Source organism: Macaca mulatta, chromosome 4 (genome assembly GCF_049350105.2).
Source record: "Macaca mulatta isolate MMU2019108-1 chromosome 4, T2T-MMU8v2.0, whole genome shotgun sequence".
NCBI lineage: Eukaryota > Metazoa > Chordata > Mammalia > Primates > Cercopithecidae > Macaca > Macaca mulatta.
In genome coordinates, this window is record NC_133409.1 from 97,187,604 (window position 1) to 97,205,813 (window position 18,210).

General features: G+C 34.8%; 1 protein-coding gene across 3 annotated transcripts in view; it reads left to right on the forward strand.

The window, feature by feature from the left end:
- Positions 1 to 18,210, forward strand: part of RNGTT (RNA guanylyltransferase and 5'-phosphatase) — a 334,659-nt gene that overhangs the window by 173,506 nt on the left and 142,943 nt on the right. For all 3 annotated transcript variants that reach the window (XM_028847363.2, XM_028847364.2, XM_028847366.2), the window contains one exon: positions 13,044 to 13,144. In XM_028847363.2, the coding sequence (XP_028703196.1) occupies positions 13,044 to 13,144 (101 nt within the window). The remainder of the gene's footprint in view (positions 1 to 13,043; positions 13,145 to 18,210) is intronic.

Consider the following 18,210-nt stretch of genomic DNA (forward strand, 5'->3'; position numbering starts at 1 on the left):
GTCTTAGCAGTTGATCAATAGATATTGGTTTAAAAAAAAAGAATAAATTCATACTTTCGATCCGTGGTTCTCAACTGGCATGATTTTACTTCCCAAATAACATTTGACAGTATGTGGGGACATTTTTTATTATTTTGATTGGCCCATAGAGGCCAGGGATGCTGTTAAACCTCCTACATTGCACGGAACAGCCCCCACAACAAAGAGTCAACTGCCCCAATGTCAGTAGTATTGCTGTTAAACAACCCTGCGTTAGATGCTGGATTTCTTTGCTTTCTCCATATTTTCTTAGATTTATAGATTTATAAATTTATAGGGCTTTTGAATGTACTTGAACAGATATCTTAACCATTTTGTCTTTTTTCTTTAAATTCTATGTTTTGTGACAATTTAACTTTTTTGACACGTAGAAATTGTATATATTTAGGGCATACAGCTTGATGTTTTGATGTACATTGTGAAATAATCACCACATTCCAGCTAGTTAACATCTGAGATTTCTGTCTACCTGCCATTTTTGTACCCTTTGACCAACATTATTCCATTTCTAGTTCCCTCCATTTCTGGGCAGCCACCATCCTAATCTCTGCTTCTATGAGTTTGACTAATTGAGATTCCATGTAAAAGTGAGATCATGCAGTATTTCTCTTTCTGGCTTATTTTTGCTTAGTGCAGTGCTCTCCAGCTCCACCACATTACCACAAATGGCAGAAGTTACTTTTCTGGGGGTAAGGCTGAATAATATTCCATTATATATACACCACATTTTCTTTAACCATTCATCCATTGCAGGACATTTAAGTTGCTTCCATATCTTCGCTATTGTGCATAAAGCTGCAGTGAATGGGAGAGAGCAGATATCTCTTCATGATCCTATTTTCAGTACTTCCAGATACATACTTAGAGGTGGGATCGCTGAATCATAGGGTGGTTCTGTCTTTAATTTTTTTGAGGAACCTCAATACTGTTTTCACTAATGGGCTGCACCAATTTACATTCTCACCAACAGTATACAAGGGTTCGCTTTTCTCCATATCCTTGACAACACTTGTTAGTTCTTGCCTTTTTGATAATAGGCATCCTCGTAAATGTGAAGTGCTGTCTTATTGAGGTTTTGATTTGCATTTTCCTGCTGATTAGAAATGCTGAGATGCTTTTTAGTAGGCCTGTTGGCGATCTACATTTCTTGTTTTGAGAAGTGTCTATTCAGGACCCTTATCCATTTTAACAGGTTGTTTGTATTTTTAATATTGAGTTGTATGACTTCTTTATATATTGGATACTAACCCCGTGGATGTATAGTTTGCAGATATTTTTTTCTTATTTCATAGTTGACTTTTCACCTTGTTTGTTGTTTCTTTTGCTGTGCAGAAGGTTTTTAGTTTGATGTAGTCTCTCTTGTCTATTTTTGCTGTTGCCTGTGCTTTTGGTGTTATATCCAGAAAATAGTTGCCAAGACCAATGTCAATAATTTTTGTTGTTGTTGTTTTCTTCTAGGAGTGTTACAGTTTCCATTTTTGTGTTTAAATGTTTAATCCATTTGAGTTGATTTTTGTGTACGGCGTACACCTTTTTTTCTTTCCATTCGCCCCATACAATGTGGTAGTTAATATATATTTTGGAATCTGGAATAAAATACTTGGGTTCAAATATCTTTTCTACCAATTTCTTTATGACTGTTTTGTGAGCCATGAGAAAAAGGTACCTTGTTAGATTCACCTACCTCATGGAGCTATTTTGAGAATAAAGTTATTTAAGAGAAGTCAAATCAGTAACTGGTGAAAAGCAAAAACCCAGTCGACGTTAGCCCTTAGAAGTTATTACTGCCTTTATTATTCTGTGTAAAGGGCATAGGAGGGGATAAAACTAGAGAGGATGAATAAGGCTAGATAAGCGGGCAGAGGGGAGGTGGTCTTTGGTTGTTAGGGTGAGAAGCTTGTATTATTTTCAGTAAACCATCTAACCAGATGGATTCAGGATCAGTTGTATTTGATAGGACCTGTTGATAATAGGGATAAGAATTAAGTTGATCACAGTAGCCTGGGTGAAAAAGTAAGAGAGGTAATTGGTGGAATATGGAACTGGTAGAGACTGCATCAAAGATGATTAGAGAGTTTTGAACCTTTCTGGTTAGGAGCATTATGTTAATCAGAAATGGAAATCAGAATGGAGATGAACTAGTTTTTTGTTTAAGAATATAAATGATTCAGTTTTAGATTTAAAACTTTAGGCTGCCTTTAGGGTATTAATGAATAAGCCAGTGCCTGACATACTTTTATCTGGGAGAAAGTTAGGATGAGAGATGAATTGGGAGTAATTTTCATTGTGGGTATATTTGGAGTGTTAGAGGAGTGGATTCTTTATAATGTGTAATAGTGAAAAGGCAAATAATAGATTATTGAAGAATGTGCGTTCATAATTGATTCCATTGTTTTACTGTCTCTAGCAGCATTACTGTCTAGGATTTCTAAAGTTTTCTTTAAAAATAAATGCTGTAATAAAACTAATACTATAGTGAGGACAGGGATCTTTCTTAGCTTCAGATGTGATCTTTGTGAAGAAGGCATTGTGTCTCAGGTTTTACTGTTGAATCTGGTGATAACTACTCACATTTTACTGGTGGAAATAATAGAGTAACATAAGCCTGCAAGGTGTTTTTGGATATCTTTGGTCTAGATATCCTGTTTTAGGCAAGCAAAATGCTATTATTGCATTTTTACAAATGAGATAGATAAAGCCCACTTTGAACTTGCTTAAAATAATTACGTTAGTAGAGGCAAAGAGGGACTAAATATGTTGCTCCTTTGCCGTTACTACTGCTAGCTTCATTTGCATCAGGGTTTCTCAACCTTGGCACCATTGACATTTTGGGCTAGATAATTCTTTGTTGTGGGCCCCTGCCCTGTGCTTTGTAGGATGTTTAGTAGCATATCTAGCCTTTAACCACTAGATGGCAGTAGCACTCCCTCCCCACCTCTTTTTCAACCAAAAATGTCTCCATGCATTGCCAAGTATCCCTTGGAGGCAAAATCTCCCCTAGTCGAGAACCAGTGCTTTACACCACAAATATATATCACGTATACCTCCAGTTAGCTTCCTCACCACCTTAGTTTTACAGACTTCTCTTTGGCATATGGCCATCTTCTACCTCTAAGCCAGGTTCTGTTTTCATCTGGTCAACACTTTTCTAAGCATCTTATTTTGCTACCTGACGTTTACATGTATTATATTTTTGACTTTAAGATGGCAATGGATATCTTGGGTTATATTGGTAATTACGTTTACACCTAATATATCCCCACGTGTTTTTTTTGATGGCTCACCTGATACAATCAGATTTATTTCTATAAACTAAGTATTGTATTTGTCAGTTAACTATAGCTCTGATAATTATTTTAAACTAGATACATGCTGATAAATTGAATTATATTACTCTGACTACACAGGAACATGTAGAATGAAAGGGTGTTTTTATATCCTTGTTTATAGTTCAGCAAGATTCTGTATTTCAAGTTTGATAAATCATAAATATTTATTTCTAAAAGACTTATTCAGTTCCTGTATTTATAATGTATTTGCTCTTGTTATTTTGGGGATCATAAAAAAAGGATTATTTGGTAGTGATTTATATATATAATCTTTCATAAATATTGTTAACTTGTTTCATAATCTCAGATATTTCATTTTTCAATTAAGTATACCTGAGACAGATATTTTTGTAGTAAGTTTTGAAATTCTGTATTTTTAATTATTTTATTCAAGTATTCGAGCATTCTACTAGGTGTTTTATAGGCACAAAATTGATATGATTTTTGCTAAAGTAGAATTACATTCTAATGGGTATTTCAGTATATTTTACTCATAGAATCTGTGTCATTGTTGAATCTACATTCTGTAACTGGGAGCTATAGTATTTTAAAAATACAATTTTCTAATACCATTAATTAATTAATTAATTAATTAAGAAAATTAATTAATTAATCTGAGACAGAGTCTCACTCTATTGCCCAGGTTGGCATGCAGTGGCGTGATCTCGACTCACTGCAACCTCCGCCTTTCAGGTTCAAGCAATTTTCCTGCCCCAGCCTCCCAAGTAACTGGGACTACAGACATGTGCCACCATGCCCAGCTAATTTTTGTATTTTTAGTAGATACGGTGTTTCATCATGTTGGCCAGGCTAGTCTTGAACTCCTGACCTCAGGTGATCCGCCTGCCTTGGCCTCCCAGAGTGCTGAGATTACAGACGTGAGCCACTGTGCCTGGCACCATTTTCTAAAATTTTTTAATCTTTAATTTTCATAAAGGTGCTTTGAAGTTCCTAATAATATCAAGTCTAGTATTCCAAATTAATATGAATGATTTGGTGTGCATTGAGATGAGGAGTTACTTAAGTTTCTGAATTATTGCTGTGTAAAAACAGAAGAGTTGATACGTGTTTTCTTATTAGACAAAATTGAGTCTTGATTTACAGGCAAGAGAATGTGAATGATATTTAATATCTATTATACAAATAAAATTACATATTAAAGCTTTTTAGATTTCATCATTAGGTACCTATTAGGAGATATTTTAAAACTATACCATCATTCAACTTTTCTAGATTTAATAACTTAGATTGATATTGGTTTCTAAGTGGCCTTGTAGTCACTTATATAAACAAGTCGGAAGCGGAACTAAACGATGATTTGTCTGTAAATATGAAATTTCCTTGGCAGAGGTTGCAAATGCGGTGGGATGTGCATAGTGTGTTTCAAGCTACACAAACTTACTCTTTTTCTTGAGCCCATTCACTCTTGCTGACACTCCTTTCTCCCTTACTTTTTTTGACCCTTTACTACTATAATGAGCCACTGTTACTTAAAGGCCTGTGACTTTTCTGCCAAATAAGGTTTACTAGGAAAATGACTATATTTTATCAGATTCTCTTCATTAATGGGTTGACAATGGGAAAATTTTGCAGTTTCAACGTTCCAAAAAAACTTGCATTGAAAGCCAGTCTAAAGAGATTTATTTGTGATTATCCTAAAGTATATATGTTACCTAAATAAATCTCTCAGGGAAAATATATGGAATAAAATTTCCACTGAAAAATTATATATTTGATTTTATACTTACTCATGCTTCAATACAAAACTTGAGGGAAAATAATGTGCATTATTTTCTTACACGTGGCACAGTTAAAAGGTGTTTCCTATCAATTCCAATGATTTTTCTTTCTTAGCAAAACAAGTTATATTGGATCGTCATTGTATGGACTTCCGTTTGAAATAAGCGATCCTGTGATTATGATTTTTGCAATTTTAAATAATTTATAAAAATCCGTTTGAGCTGGGTGCAATGGATTGCACCCTTCATCTCAGCTACTCAGGAGGCTGTGATGGGAGAATTGCTTGAACTCAAGAGTTCAAGGCTGCAGTGCTTTGACTGCACCTGTGAATAGCCACTGCATCCCAGCTTGGGCAAGATAGCAAGACTCCATATCTAATTTAAAAAATTAAATTAAAAATTTGTTAGAATGCAATTTAACTTGGATAATTAAAAAATATTAGTATTGAGAAACTTAGCAATTTTTCCTTCCTAAGTATTTTTCTCATAATATGGGCCCACCCTCCATAATGCACACACTGAAGGGGGAGACTTGCTTCTCCTTTAGCACATCCTATATTTTTCTACTCCTGTGTTTTTGCTCATGTTTACTTCATGCTGCAGATCTACATGAGTGAATATTACCCATCCTTCAAGGCTTACAATGTTCATTCCTTTATAATCAATTTTAAGACACTCAGGTAATACCTTTTCTTTTTTTGCTATGTACTTAGAATACATTTAAAATCCCCAAGTGAGATTTATCCCTGGGTCACAAGGTTGGTATAAACATACGCAGATCAATCAATATGATATACCACATTAACAGAATAAAAGCTAAAACCACATGACCATCTCCACAGATTCGTACAAAGCATTTGGCAAAGTTCAACATCCTTTATGACAAAAACTTCCAATAAAATAGGTATAGAAGAAAATTTTCTCAACACAAAGGCCATTTATGAAAAGGCCATAGCTAGCATCATAATTAATGGGGAAGAACTAAAAGCTTTTCCTGTAAAATCCGGTACAAGGCAAGGATTCCCCTTCTTGGTGCTTCTATTCAACATAATACTGGAACTACTAGCAAAAGCAATCAGGCACGAAAAAGAAATAAAAGGCATCTAAAATGGAAAACAAGTAGTTTATCAATGCTTGCAGATGACATGATCCTATATGCAGAAAAAGACTGTTATATCAAAAAAAAAAAAACCTGTTAATTTAGTAAAGTTGTGGGATGCAAAGTCAACACACAAAAATCAGTTACATTTCTCTGCACCAATCAATCACAGCCTGTCTGAAAAGAAAGTGAAGAAAACAATCTCGTTTACAATAGCATCAAAAAGAATAAAATACCTAGGAATAAATTTAACCAAGATGGAAGAAATTGAAGATGATACAAATAAATGGAAAGATAGACCATGTTAATGAATTGGAAGATTTACATTGTTAAGATGTCCATACTACCCAAAGAGATACACAGATTCAGTGCAATCCCTATCCAAATACCAATGACATTTTTTACAGAATTAGAGAAAAACAATTCTAAAATTTGTAGGGAACTAAAAACCCTGAAATAGCCAAAGCAGTTTTGAGAAAGAAGAACAAAGTTGGAAGCATCACACTTCCTGGTTTCAAGTTATATTACTAAGCTCTAGTAATTAAAACAGTGTAGTACTGACATAGAAAGAGACACATAGACCAATGGACCAGAATAGAGGGCCCAGAAATAAGCCCAAGCATATATGTTCAACTAATTTTTGACATGGGTACCAAGAATACACCATGGGGAGAAGATAATCTTTTCAGTAAATGATGCTGGGGAAACTTGAATATCCACATACAAAAGAATGAAATTGGACCCTTATACCATATCCAAAAATCCACTTAAAATAGATCAAATACCTAACTGTAAGACTTGAAACTGTAAAACTCCTAGAAGAAAATATAGTGGAAAAGCTCCTTGATGTTGGTCTTGGCAGTGATCTTTTTGATGTTACATCAAAAGCTCAGGCAACAACAGCAATAATAGACAACTGGGACTATAGGAAACTAAAAAACTTCTGCAGAACAGAGGAAACGATCAACAAAATGAAAAGGCAGATTGGGTGAAAATATTTGCAAAGCACATATCTGATAGGGGGATAATATCTATAATATTAAAGGAATTCACAACTTGGTAGCAAAAAACAAAACAAAAACAAATAATCTAAGGACTTGAATAGACTTTTTTTTTTTTTTTTCCCCAAAGAAGCCATAAAAGTGGTCAACAGGTGGCTGGGCATGGTGGCTTATGCCTGTAATCCTAACACTTTGGGAAGCCAAGGTGGGTGGATCACCTGAGGTCAGGAGTTCAAGATCAGCCTGACCAACATGGAGAAACGCCGTCTATACTAAAAGAAAAAAAATTAGCTGGGCGTGCTGGCACATGCCTGTAATCCCAGCTACTTGGGAGGCCGAGGCAGGAGAATCACTTGAGCCTGGGAGGCGGAGGTTGCAGTGAGCCGAGATCGCACCATTGCACTTAAGCCTGGGCAACGAGAGGGAAACTCCATCTAAAAAAAAAAAAAAAAAAGGTCAACAGGTGTATGAAAAGGTGCTCAACATCACCAATCACAGGGAAATGAAAATTAAAACCTCATTGAGATATTACCCCATGCATATTAAAATGGCTATTATCGAAAATACAAGAGATGACATACAAAATAGTTGGTGAAAGTGTGGAGAGTGAGGGTGTTCCACTGTTGGTAGGAAAGTAAATTGGTACAACCATTATGGAAAACAGTATGGAGGCTCCTCAAAAAATTAGAAACCTATTATATGACTCAGCAGTTCCTCTGAGTATATACCAAAAGAAATGAAATTAGTACCTCATAGAGATATGTATACTCTCATGTTCATTATAGCATTATTTGCAACAGCCTACATATGGAAACCACCTAAATGTCCTTTAGTGGGTCAATGAATTAAGAAATTATGGTATATTTATGCAACAGAACATGATTCAGGCTTAGAAAAAAAGATCTTGTCATTTATAACAACATGGATGGAGCTGGGGGGCATTGTACTAAGCAAGATAAGCCAGACACAGAAAGAGAAATGGTGTGTGATTTCACTTACATGTGGAATCTCAAAAGAGTTGAGTACACAGAAACAGAATGCAAAAAACACCTATTATTAAGCTACTTGGTTAATAAGCTCTTTTAAATGGGGGAGAAACAAACCCAGTTGGTAACTTATTAGTAACAACTTTTGATTATAGGTGATAAACTAATTCTGTACCTCCTTACTGTAATTGAAACAGATATAAATTACTCTGTCAGTTCTAACTGTACAGTCTTCTGTGGTTAGAAGTATGAAAAAATTAGCAAGCTCAGGTCAGAGGGTGAGCTATGCTTTTTGTCCTCCCTCTCAATTGTGGGTATTCAGAGGGATTTGTTTTGTTGAAACTAGAAGGTACTGTTCAGGACTAGGAAGAAGGTTACCAGTGCTGTGGGTGGGGGAATTGGGGAGATGTAGGTTAAAGAGCACAAATTTGCAGTTAACATAGGCTGAATAAGTCTGGAGGTCTAATGTACAGCACAGTGACTGTACTTAATAATATTATTTTATATAGTGGAAGTTTGCTAAGAGAGTAATCAGATGTTCTTGACACACATGTACGCACATACAAGGTAACTGAGGAGATGGATAATGTTAATTTGCTTTACCATGGTAATCATTTCACTATGTATATCAAACATTGTGTTATAATGTTATATGCTTTACATATCAAAAAATTTCAGTTAGTTTTTCATTCTGTTGAGTAAATGCATTCCAATTAGGATACCTATAAAGTGAATATACAAATGTATCAATTAGTGTGATTTATTTATATTTACATATTATATGCATTAGAAAGCTATAATGCTGAGTAACACAATTATTTACAAAGCTTTTGTTTATTAAAATAATTTTTGTAATCTCTAATTACATGGACAGTGTTGTACAACCATCTCCACTATTTCCGAAACCTTTTCATCATCCCAAACAGAAATCATTTGACCACTAAGCAGTAACTTCCATTTTCTTCCACACTGTAGCCCTGGGTGACCTCTAATCCAGTTTTGGTCACCATGATTTTTTTCTATTTTAAATATTTCATGGAAGTGGAATCATAACAATATTTTCCTTTTGTGTCTGGCTTATTTCACTTAGCATAATGCTTTTGAGGTTCATCCATTTGGTAGCACATATCAAAACTTCATTCCTTTTTATATTTGGATAATGTATATGTATACAACCTTTTGTTTATCTGCTCACCTGGTGATGGAAACTCGTATTGTCTTTACCTTTTAAGTTTTGTGAAGATTGCTTCAATGAACATTGACATACAAGTGTCTGTTTGAGTAGCTGTTTTCAGGTTTTTGGAGTGTGTACTTAGAAATGGAACTTCTGGGTCATGTGATAATTCTGTGTTTGGCTTTTTGAGGAACTGTTAACCTTTTATCTATAGTGGCTGCACCATTTTACCTTTCTAACAGCAATGTGCATGTTCTGATTTATCCACATTCTCACCAACACTTGTTATTTTCTGTTTATTTTTAAAATTATAGTCACCCTAGTTAGTGTGAAGTGGTATCTCCATTTGATTTTGATTGCATTTGTTTAATGATTAATGATAGTGAGTATCTTTTCATGTGCTTATTGGCCATTTGTGTATCTTCTTTGGAGAAATGTTTATTCAAGTCTTTTGACTTTTAAATTTGTGTGTGTGTTTTTTTTTTTTTTTTGCTGTTGTTAAGTTGTATCCATTTTAACAGTATATTCTGGGTATAAATAGGTACATACCCAGATTTATATCAGATGTATAATTTGCAAACATTTTCTCCCATTCTATAGGTTGTCTTTTCACTTTCTTGATAATGTTCTGTCATGCACAAAGGTTTTTAATTTTGATTAAGTCCAAACTTTGTAGTTTTTCTTGTTTCTTATGTTTTTCTTGTTGCTTATGCTTTTGGTGTCAAAACTAAAAATATACTGCTAAATCTAAGCTCGCAAAGCCTTATGTTTTCTTCTAAGACTTTTATGGTTTTACATGTTATATTTAGGTTGTTTATTCATTTTTTGTTAATTTTTGTATATGGTATGAGGTAGGCATTCAATTTCTTAGTTTGGTATGTGGAAAACCAGCTGTCCCACCTCTCTTTCTTAAAGAGAGTATTCTTTCCCTCATTGAATGGCCTTGGCATCCTTGTGGAAAAGAAATCAATTTGCTATAGATGTATGACTTTATTTATGTACTCTTAATTCTATTCTGTTGGCCTTTGTGTCTGTCTTTACGCCAGTACCACCTGTTTTGATTACTGTAGCTTTGTAGTAAGTTTTGAAAAGTAAAAAGTGTGACTCTTTCAATTTTTTCTTTTTTCAAGATTGTTTTGACTCTTTAGGCCTCTTGAAATTTCATGGGAATTTGAAGAGCACATTTTCATTTCTGTGGAAAACGCTGTTGGAATTTTCATAGAGATTGCATTGAATCTGTAGATTGTTCTGGGAGTATTGACATCTTAACACATTAAGTCTTCCTATCCATGAACATATGATGTCTTTCCATCTTTTTTTTTTTTTTTTTTTTTAAAGAAATCAATGTTTAGTATACAGATGATTCACCTTGGTTAAATTAATTCCTACGTATTTTTTCCTCTAGATACTATTGCAGTTTTTTTTTTTTTTTTCCTAAAGACAGAGTTTCACTCATTGTTCAGGCTGGAGTTCAGTGGTAGGATCATGGCTCACTATAGCCTTGACCTCCCAGGCTCAAGCAGTTCTCCCACCTCAGCTTCTTAAGGAGCTGGGACTACAGGCATGTGCCACTATATTTGGCTAATTATTAAAATTTTGTAGAGATAAGGTCTTACTTTCTTGCCCAGGCTGATCTCGAACTCCTGGGCTTAAGCTGTCCTCACACCTCCGCCTCCCAAAGTGCTGGAATTACAGGCGTGAGCCACCACGCCTAACCCTATTGTAAGCTTTTAAAAATTTCCTTTCCATTTTTTCTCTTCTGATTTTTATTGGTGGTATATAGAAGCAAAATTGAATTTTTGTGGTGATAATTTCACCAAAAATAGTAAATTATTAGGCATAAATTTAACAAAAGCCATGCAAGATCTCCATACTGAATACCACAGAACATTGTTAAGATTCATTTAAGGATGAATAAATGGAGAGATTTACAGTGTTTATGAATCAGAAGATTCAATTTGGTTAAGGTGTCATTTCTTCCCTAACCTATTGATTGATTCAGTGTAATCCTCATTATAATCTCAGCAGGCTTATTTTTCATAGAAATTGGCAAACTGATTTTAGAATTTATGTGGAAATGTAAATGCTACCTTAGCTAAAAGTGTTTTGAAAAAGAAGAATAAAGTTTGAGGACTTACACAGCCTGTTTTCAAAATGTATAAAGTTATAGTAATTGAGACTATTCTGTTAGCAGGAAGAAAGGCATATATGTCAATAGAGCAGATTAGTAAGAAAAGAAATGTGTGTGTGTGTATATATATATTTATATATACACAGTCCTGTGCCTCATACCATAGAAATTAATAAACCTGAAGTAGTTTGTATACCTAAAAATAAGAGCTAAAACTATAAAACTGGTCTAAGAAAACGTAGTAGAAAATTGTAATGACTTTAAGAAAATATTCCTTAAATAGGTCACAAAAAGCACAAATTATATAATTTTTAAATGGATAATTTTGACATTACTAAAATAAAGAACTTTGGTCTTCAAAAGAAATTGTTTAGAAAATGAAAAAGCCAAAGACTGGTAGAAAATATTTGTAATACATATATCCAACCAAGACTATTTATTTAGAATATATAAGTAACTTCTTACAAGGCAGTAATGAGTCAAACAGCTCAGTGAAAACAAGAGTAAAAGATTTGAACAGACGCTTCACCAAAGAAGGTATATAGATAGCAATAAACAAAAGAAAAGATCTTCACTATCTTTGTACCATTAGAGAAATGCCAATTAAAATGGTGAGACACACACTTTAGAAAGGCTAAATTAAGAAGACTGACAGTGCCTCGTCTAAGGTGGATGTAGAGCAAATGGACCTCTCATTCATTTCTCTTAGGAATAGAAAATGTTACAGTTTGACAGTTCTTACAAAGCTAAACATGCATTTGCCACGTGATACAGTCATTCCACTCTCCTAGTTATTTACCCAAGAGTTAGGAAAACATGTCAATGTTTTGGCAACATCATTCACGATAGCCAAAAACTGGAAACAACCCAGATATCCATCACCTTGTAAATGTGTAAATAATTTGTGGTATATACGTACAATGAAATCCTAGTCAGCAATGAAAAGGAACACACTACTAATACATGCACCAGGATAGATTCATCTCAAAAATCTGATGTAAAGTATTTCTTTATTTTTTATTTTTAAAGTATTTCTCATGTAGGTACAACTATAGTCATAGAAAACAGATCACTGTTGCCAGAATGCTGGGGGAGGGAATTGACTGCAAATGTTAGCAGGAAACTTTTTCAGGTCCTTGAAATGTTCAATATCATGATTTTGGTCATAGATACGTAACTATATAAATTTGTCAAGATTTGTTGGTTAATTTTATTCATTATAATTATCCCTCCATAAAGCTGAACAAGAAAAAAAGCATTTTAAAAAATCAAGCTTCTTTTAAGTCATAGAAAGCTTGGATAGAATCACTGGTTTTATTCTTTTTCTGGACTTTCACAAACAAGGGTCTACATGTCTTTGGTAGGAAAAGAAGAAAGGTAATCAATAAGAAGGTAGCTATCTAGCCTCAGGTGTTGGTTGAAGATTAAAATTATGTTTAGAAAAGAAGTAATTTTGCTTAATAAAAAGTTACATTAGGTTTAATACATTTAATATTTAATATTTAGCTTCTTAGTAATGATTGTCATCATTTTAATTGGCTTTAGAAATATAAACCTGGTCGATGTGATGATATTTTGAAATGGAAGCCTCCCAGTCTGAATTCTGTGGATTTTCGTCTAAAAATAACAAGAATGGGAGGAGAAGGGTAAGTATGCACTTTTGTACTTTTTGCATGAAATAATACTGTTTGTGTAAGGCTTCACCTTTTACAGGGTATTTCATGTATACTTTACAATACTTTAAAGAAAGAAATGAAAATACTTTATTTTGCAAAATATTTTACATATACATTAATCTCATTTTCAGAGATTACTCCTTTGACCTGTGTCAGCTAACATTTTGCAGTTTCCTTTAAACTTTACTGATCTTTGTTTTAAAATCATTTTTCATTAATATAATATATTATTATATTAATAATAGCAATATAAAAGTTAATAATATTAAAAAATGAACTTTGGCTGGGTGCGGTGGCTCACGCCTCTAATCCTAACACTTTGGGAGGCCGAGATGGGTGGGTTGCTTGAGCTCAGGAGTTTGAGAGTAGCCTGGGCAACCTGATGAAACTCCCTCTCTACCAAAAATACAAAAATTAGCTGGGCTTGGTGGCACATGCCTATGATCCTAGCTACTCGGGAGGGTGAGGTGGGAGGATTGTTTGAGCCTGGTAGGCAGAGGTTGTAGTGAGCTGAGATTGCACCCTGCTGCACTCCAGCCTGGGTGACAGAGTGAGACCTCATTCCCCCTCACCGCCCCCCCCCAAAAGAACTTTGTTAAATTGCAAAGTGAAAATTTTACTAAATTTTGAGATTTTACTAAAAAATAATTCTGTTATATGAATTATAGATCTAGATATAAGATGATCATTGGTATTATAATTAAGCATATCAAAATAAGTCTTTTTTACTTTGAAGGAAATTACTTCGTGTTTGCATTTGCAGAGCAAATATTTTCTATACTCTTGTAGGGTAAGGGCCTAACTGTTGACTTTCATTAAGGTTTTTCATAATGTTTATTAAGTGTTAATTTTTTAATTTATTGGTTAATCTTCCTTTTATGACTTTTTTGGTTGCTATCTTAGTATACAAGATGCTTTAGCATGAATATTTTGAACATTTTTCCAAAGCCTTGTTTTTATTTCACTTTTGTTCTATAAATTTTTAAGTATCTTGTCTAAGTAAATACATTACAACAAAATAAGAAATCCTTATTCAAGGAAATCAGAAAGAGAAAGTAAATAGGATAATACTAGCAAAGAAATTACAGCTTACCAGTGTATCCTGTGAAATTTTTACTTATCAAAGGTAAAGCACAGATAGCATTTTTGCTAGCTGATGGAACAGGGGATATATGGAGTCCAGACTCCAAAAGATTAAAATATCTTAAGAAACTATGCATTATCAAAGAGAGGAAACTCTGCATTGTGGTGAATCTTAAGTGAAAAGGTGGGTTTAATAAAGCATGTGGATATTCGTTTTCAAACAGTAGGGTATTTAATATTTTATTTTAGGCTGGGTGTGGTGGCTCATGCCTGTAGTTCCAGCACTTTGGGAGGCCAAGGTGGGAGGATCACTTGAGGCCAGGAATTTGAGACCAGCCTGGGCAACAAAAGGAGACCCTGTTTGTAAGACAAACAAAAATTAGCCTGGTATGGTGGTGCATGCTTGTGGTTCCAGCTACTTGGGAGCAAGACTTTGTCTCAAAAAAAAAAAAAGAAAAGAAAAGAAAAGAAAAACACACACACACTATCCCTAAATGTTTGTGGCTTAATTTACGATTGGGACTTAATGGCAAAAAATTGTTACAACAATTATCTGGAACCCCCAAGAATATATTGAACTCTATATAGAGTCTGATTATAATCTGAGGATAGATAAATTTGAGACTATAGGAATAGGTGGAATACACGCACGTGAATGACTTTCAGGATAATTTCAAAAATATCTTTCTCTTATCTAAACATTGAATAAATATTGATATGTTGAACTCAAGATTAGCCCAGTGTGCAGATTTTCTCAGTTGCCAGTCAAATGTGGGATTGTTCATCACTAATCGTGCAAGTTGGGTGTAGGCTTGATATGTTCTTCTGGAAGTGCCTTATAGAAGACCATCTCGCTATTAGAAAAATGGAGGCTAAGAAACTAATTCTAGTGGGGCTATACTTGTTTTATTTTGTTTTGTTTTTTTGACACAAGTGAATACAGTTCTTTGAAAAATAAGACTTCAAAGATGAAGTAAAATTTGTTAAACTGCTTCATTACTAAATCTTCTATTTTTCTTAATGCTATATTTATATTTGGTTAAAGAATATAGACTCTTGGATTGTTTCGTTGGGTTTTTAAAAAATCGCTTACTTTTGCCTTTTACAGTCATAATTCTTAGTGGCACTTAAAGGCTTCATGAGGCTAAACATAGAATACTCATTTCTCTAGTAGTAAAAAATGTTACTTTTTCTTGTAATTTCCTATTGTAATTAAACATAGCATGATGTAATTCAGTTTAGTAGTCTGTCGTCCTAGTTTTGCTTTTTTTCATAGTATGTTTTTATTTATTATTTATTTATTTATTTGTTTTTTATTATACTTTAAGTTCTAGGGTACATGTGCATAACATGCAGGTTTGTTACATATGTATACTTGTGCCATGTTGGTGTGCTGCACCCATCAACTCGTCATTTACATCAGGTATAACTCCCAGTGCAATCCCTCCCCCCTCCCCCCTCCCCATGATAGGCCCCGGTGTGTGATGTTCCCCTTCCCGAGTCCAAGTGATCTCATTGTTCAGTTCCCACCTATGAGTGAGAACATGCGGTGTTTGGTTTTCTGTTCTTGCGATAGTTTGCTGAGAATGATGGTTTCCAGCTGCATCCATGTCCCTACAAAGGACACAAACTCATCCTTTTTTATGGCTGCATAGTATTCCATGGTGTATTTTCTTAATCCAGTCTGTTACTGATGGACATTTGGGTAGATTCCAAGTCTTTGCTATTGTGAATAGTGCCGCAATGAACATACGTGTGCATGTGTTTTTATAGCAGCATAATTTATAATCCTTTGGGTATATACCCAGTAATGGGATGGCTGGGTCATATGGTACATCTAGTTCTAGATCCTTGAGGAATCGCCATACTGTTTTCCATAATGGTTGAACTAGTTTACAATCCCACCAACAGTGTAAAAGTGTTCCTATTTCTCCACATCCTCTCCAGCACCTGTTGTTTCCTGACTTTTTAATGATCGCCATTCTAACTGGTGTGAGATGGTATGTCATTGTGGTTTTGATTTGCATTTCTCTGATGGCCAGTGATGATGAGCATTTTTTCATGTGTGTGTTGGCTGTATGAATGTCCTCTTTTGAGAAAGGTCTGTTCATATCCTTTGCCCACTTTTTGATGGGGTTGTTTGTTTTTGTAAATTTGTTTGAGTTCTTTGTAGGTTCTGGATATTAGCCCTTTGTCAGATGAGTAGATTGCAAAAATTTTCTCCCATTCTGTAGGTTGCCTGTTCACTCTGATGTTGGTTTCTTTTGCTGTGCAGAAGCTCTTTAGTTTAATGAGATCCCATTTGTCAATTTTGGCTTTTGTTGCTGTTTCTTTTGCTGTTTTAGACATGAAATCCTTGCCCATGCCTGTGTCCTGAATGGTATTACCTAGGTTTTCTTCTAGGGTTTTTATGGTATTAGGTCTAACATTTAAGTCTTAATCCATCTTGAATTAATTTTCGTATAAGGAGTAAGGAAAGGATCCAGTTTCAGCTTTCTACTTATGGCTAGCCAATTTTCCCAGCACCATTTATTAAATAGGGAATCCTTTCCCCTTTTCTTGTTTTTCTCAGGTTTGTCAAAGATCAGATGTCTGTAGATGTGTGGTATTATTTCTGAGGACTCTGTTCTGTTCCATTGGTCTATATCTCTGTTTTGGTACCAGTACCATGCTGTTTTGGTTACTGTAGCCTTGTAGTATAGTTTGAAGTCAGGTAGCGTGATGCCTCCAGCTTTGTTCTTTTGACTTAGGATTGTCTTGGAGATGCGGGCTCTTTTTTGGTTCCATATGAACTTTAAAGTAGTTTTTTCCAATTCTGTGAAGAAAGTCATTGGTAGCTTGATGGGGATGGCATTGAATCTATAAATTACCTTGGACAGTATGGCCATTTTCACGATATTGATTCTTCCTATCCATGAGCATGGAATGTTCTTCCATTTGTTTATGTCCTCTTTTATTTCACTGAGCAGTTGTTTGTAGTTCTCCTTGAAGAGGTCCTTTATATCCCTTGTAAGTTGGATTCCTAGGTATTTTTTTCTCTTTGAAGCAATTGTGAATGGAAGTTCATTCATGATTTGGCTCTCTGTTTGTCTGTTACTGGTGTATAAGAATGCTTGTGATTTTTGCACATTAATTTCATATCCTGAGACTTTGCTGAAGTTTCTTATCAGCTTAAGGAGATTTTGGGCTGAGACGATGGGGTTTTCTAAATATACAATCATGTCATCTGCAAACAGGGACAGTTTGACTTCTTCTTTTCCTAACTGAATACCCTTGATTTCTTTCTCTTGCCTGATTGCCCTAGCCAGAACTTCCAACACTATGTTGAATAGGAGTGGTGAGAGAGGGCATCCCTGTCTTGTGCCAGTTTTCAAAGGGAATTTTTCCAGTTTTTGCCCATTCAGTATGATATTGGCTGTGGGTTTGTCATAAATAGCTCTTATTATTTTGAGATACGTTCCATCAATACCGAATTTATTGAGAGTTTATAGCATGAAGGGCTGTTGAATTTTGTCAAAGGCCTTTTCTGCATCTATTGAGATAATCATGTGGTTTTTGTCTTTGGTTCTGTTTATATGGTGGATTACGTTTATTGATTTGCATATGTTGAACCAGCCTTGCATCCCAGGGATGAAGCCCACTTGATCATGGTGGATAAGCTTTTTGATGTGCTGCTGGATCCGGTTTGCCAGTATTTTATTGAGGATTTTTGCATCGATGTTCATCAGGGATATTGGTCTAAAATTCTCTTTTTTTGTTGTGTCTCTGCCAGGCTTTGGTATCAGGATGATGTTGGCCTCATAAAATGAGTTAGGGAGGATTCCCTCTTTTTCTATTGATTGGAATAGTTTCAGAAGGAATGGTACCAACTCCTCCTTGTACCTCTGGTAGAATTCAGCTGTGAATCCATCTGGTCCTGGACTTTTTTTGGTTGGTAGGCTATTATTGCCTCA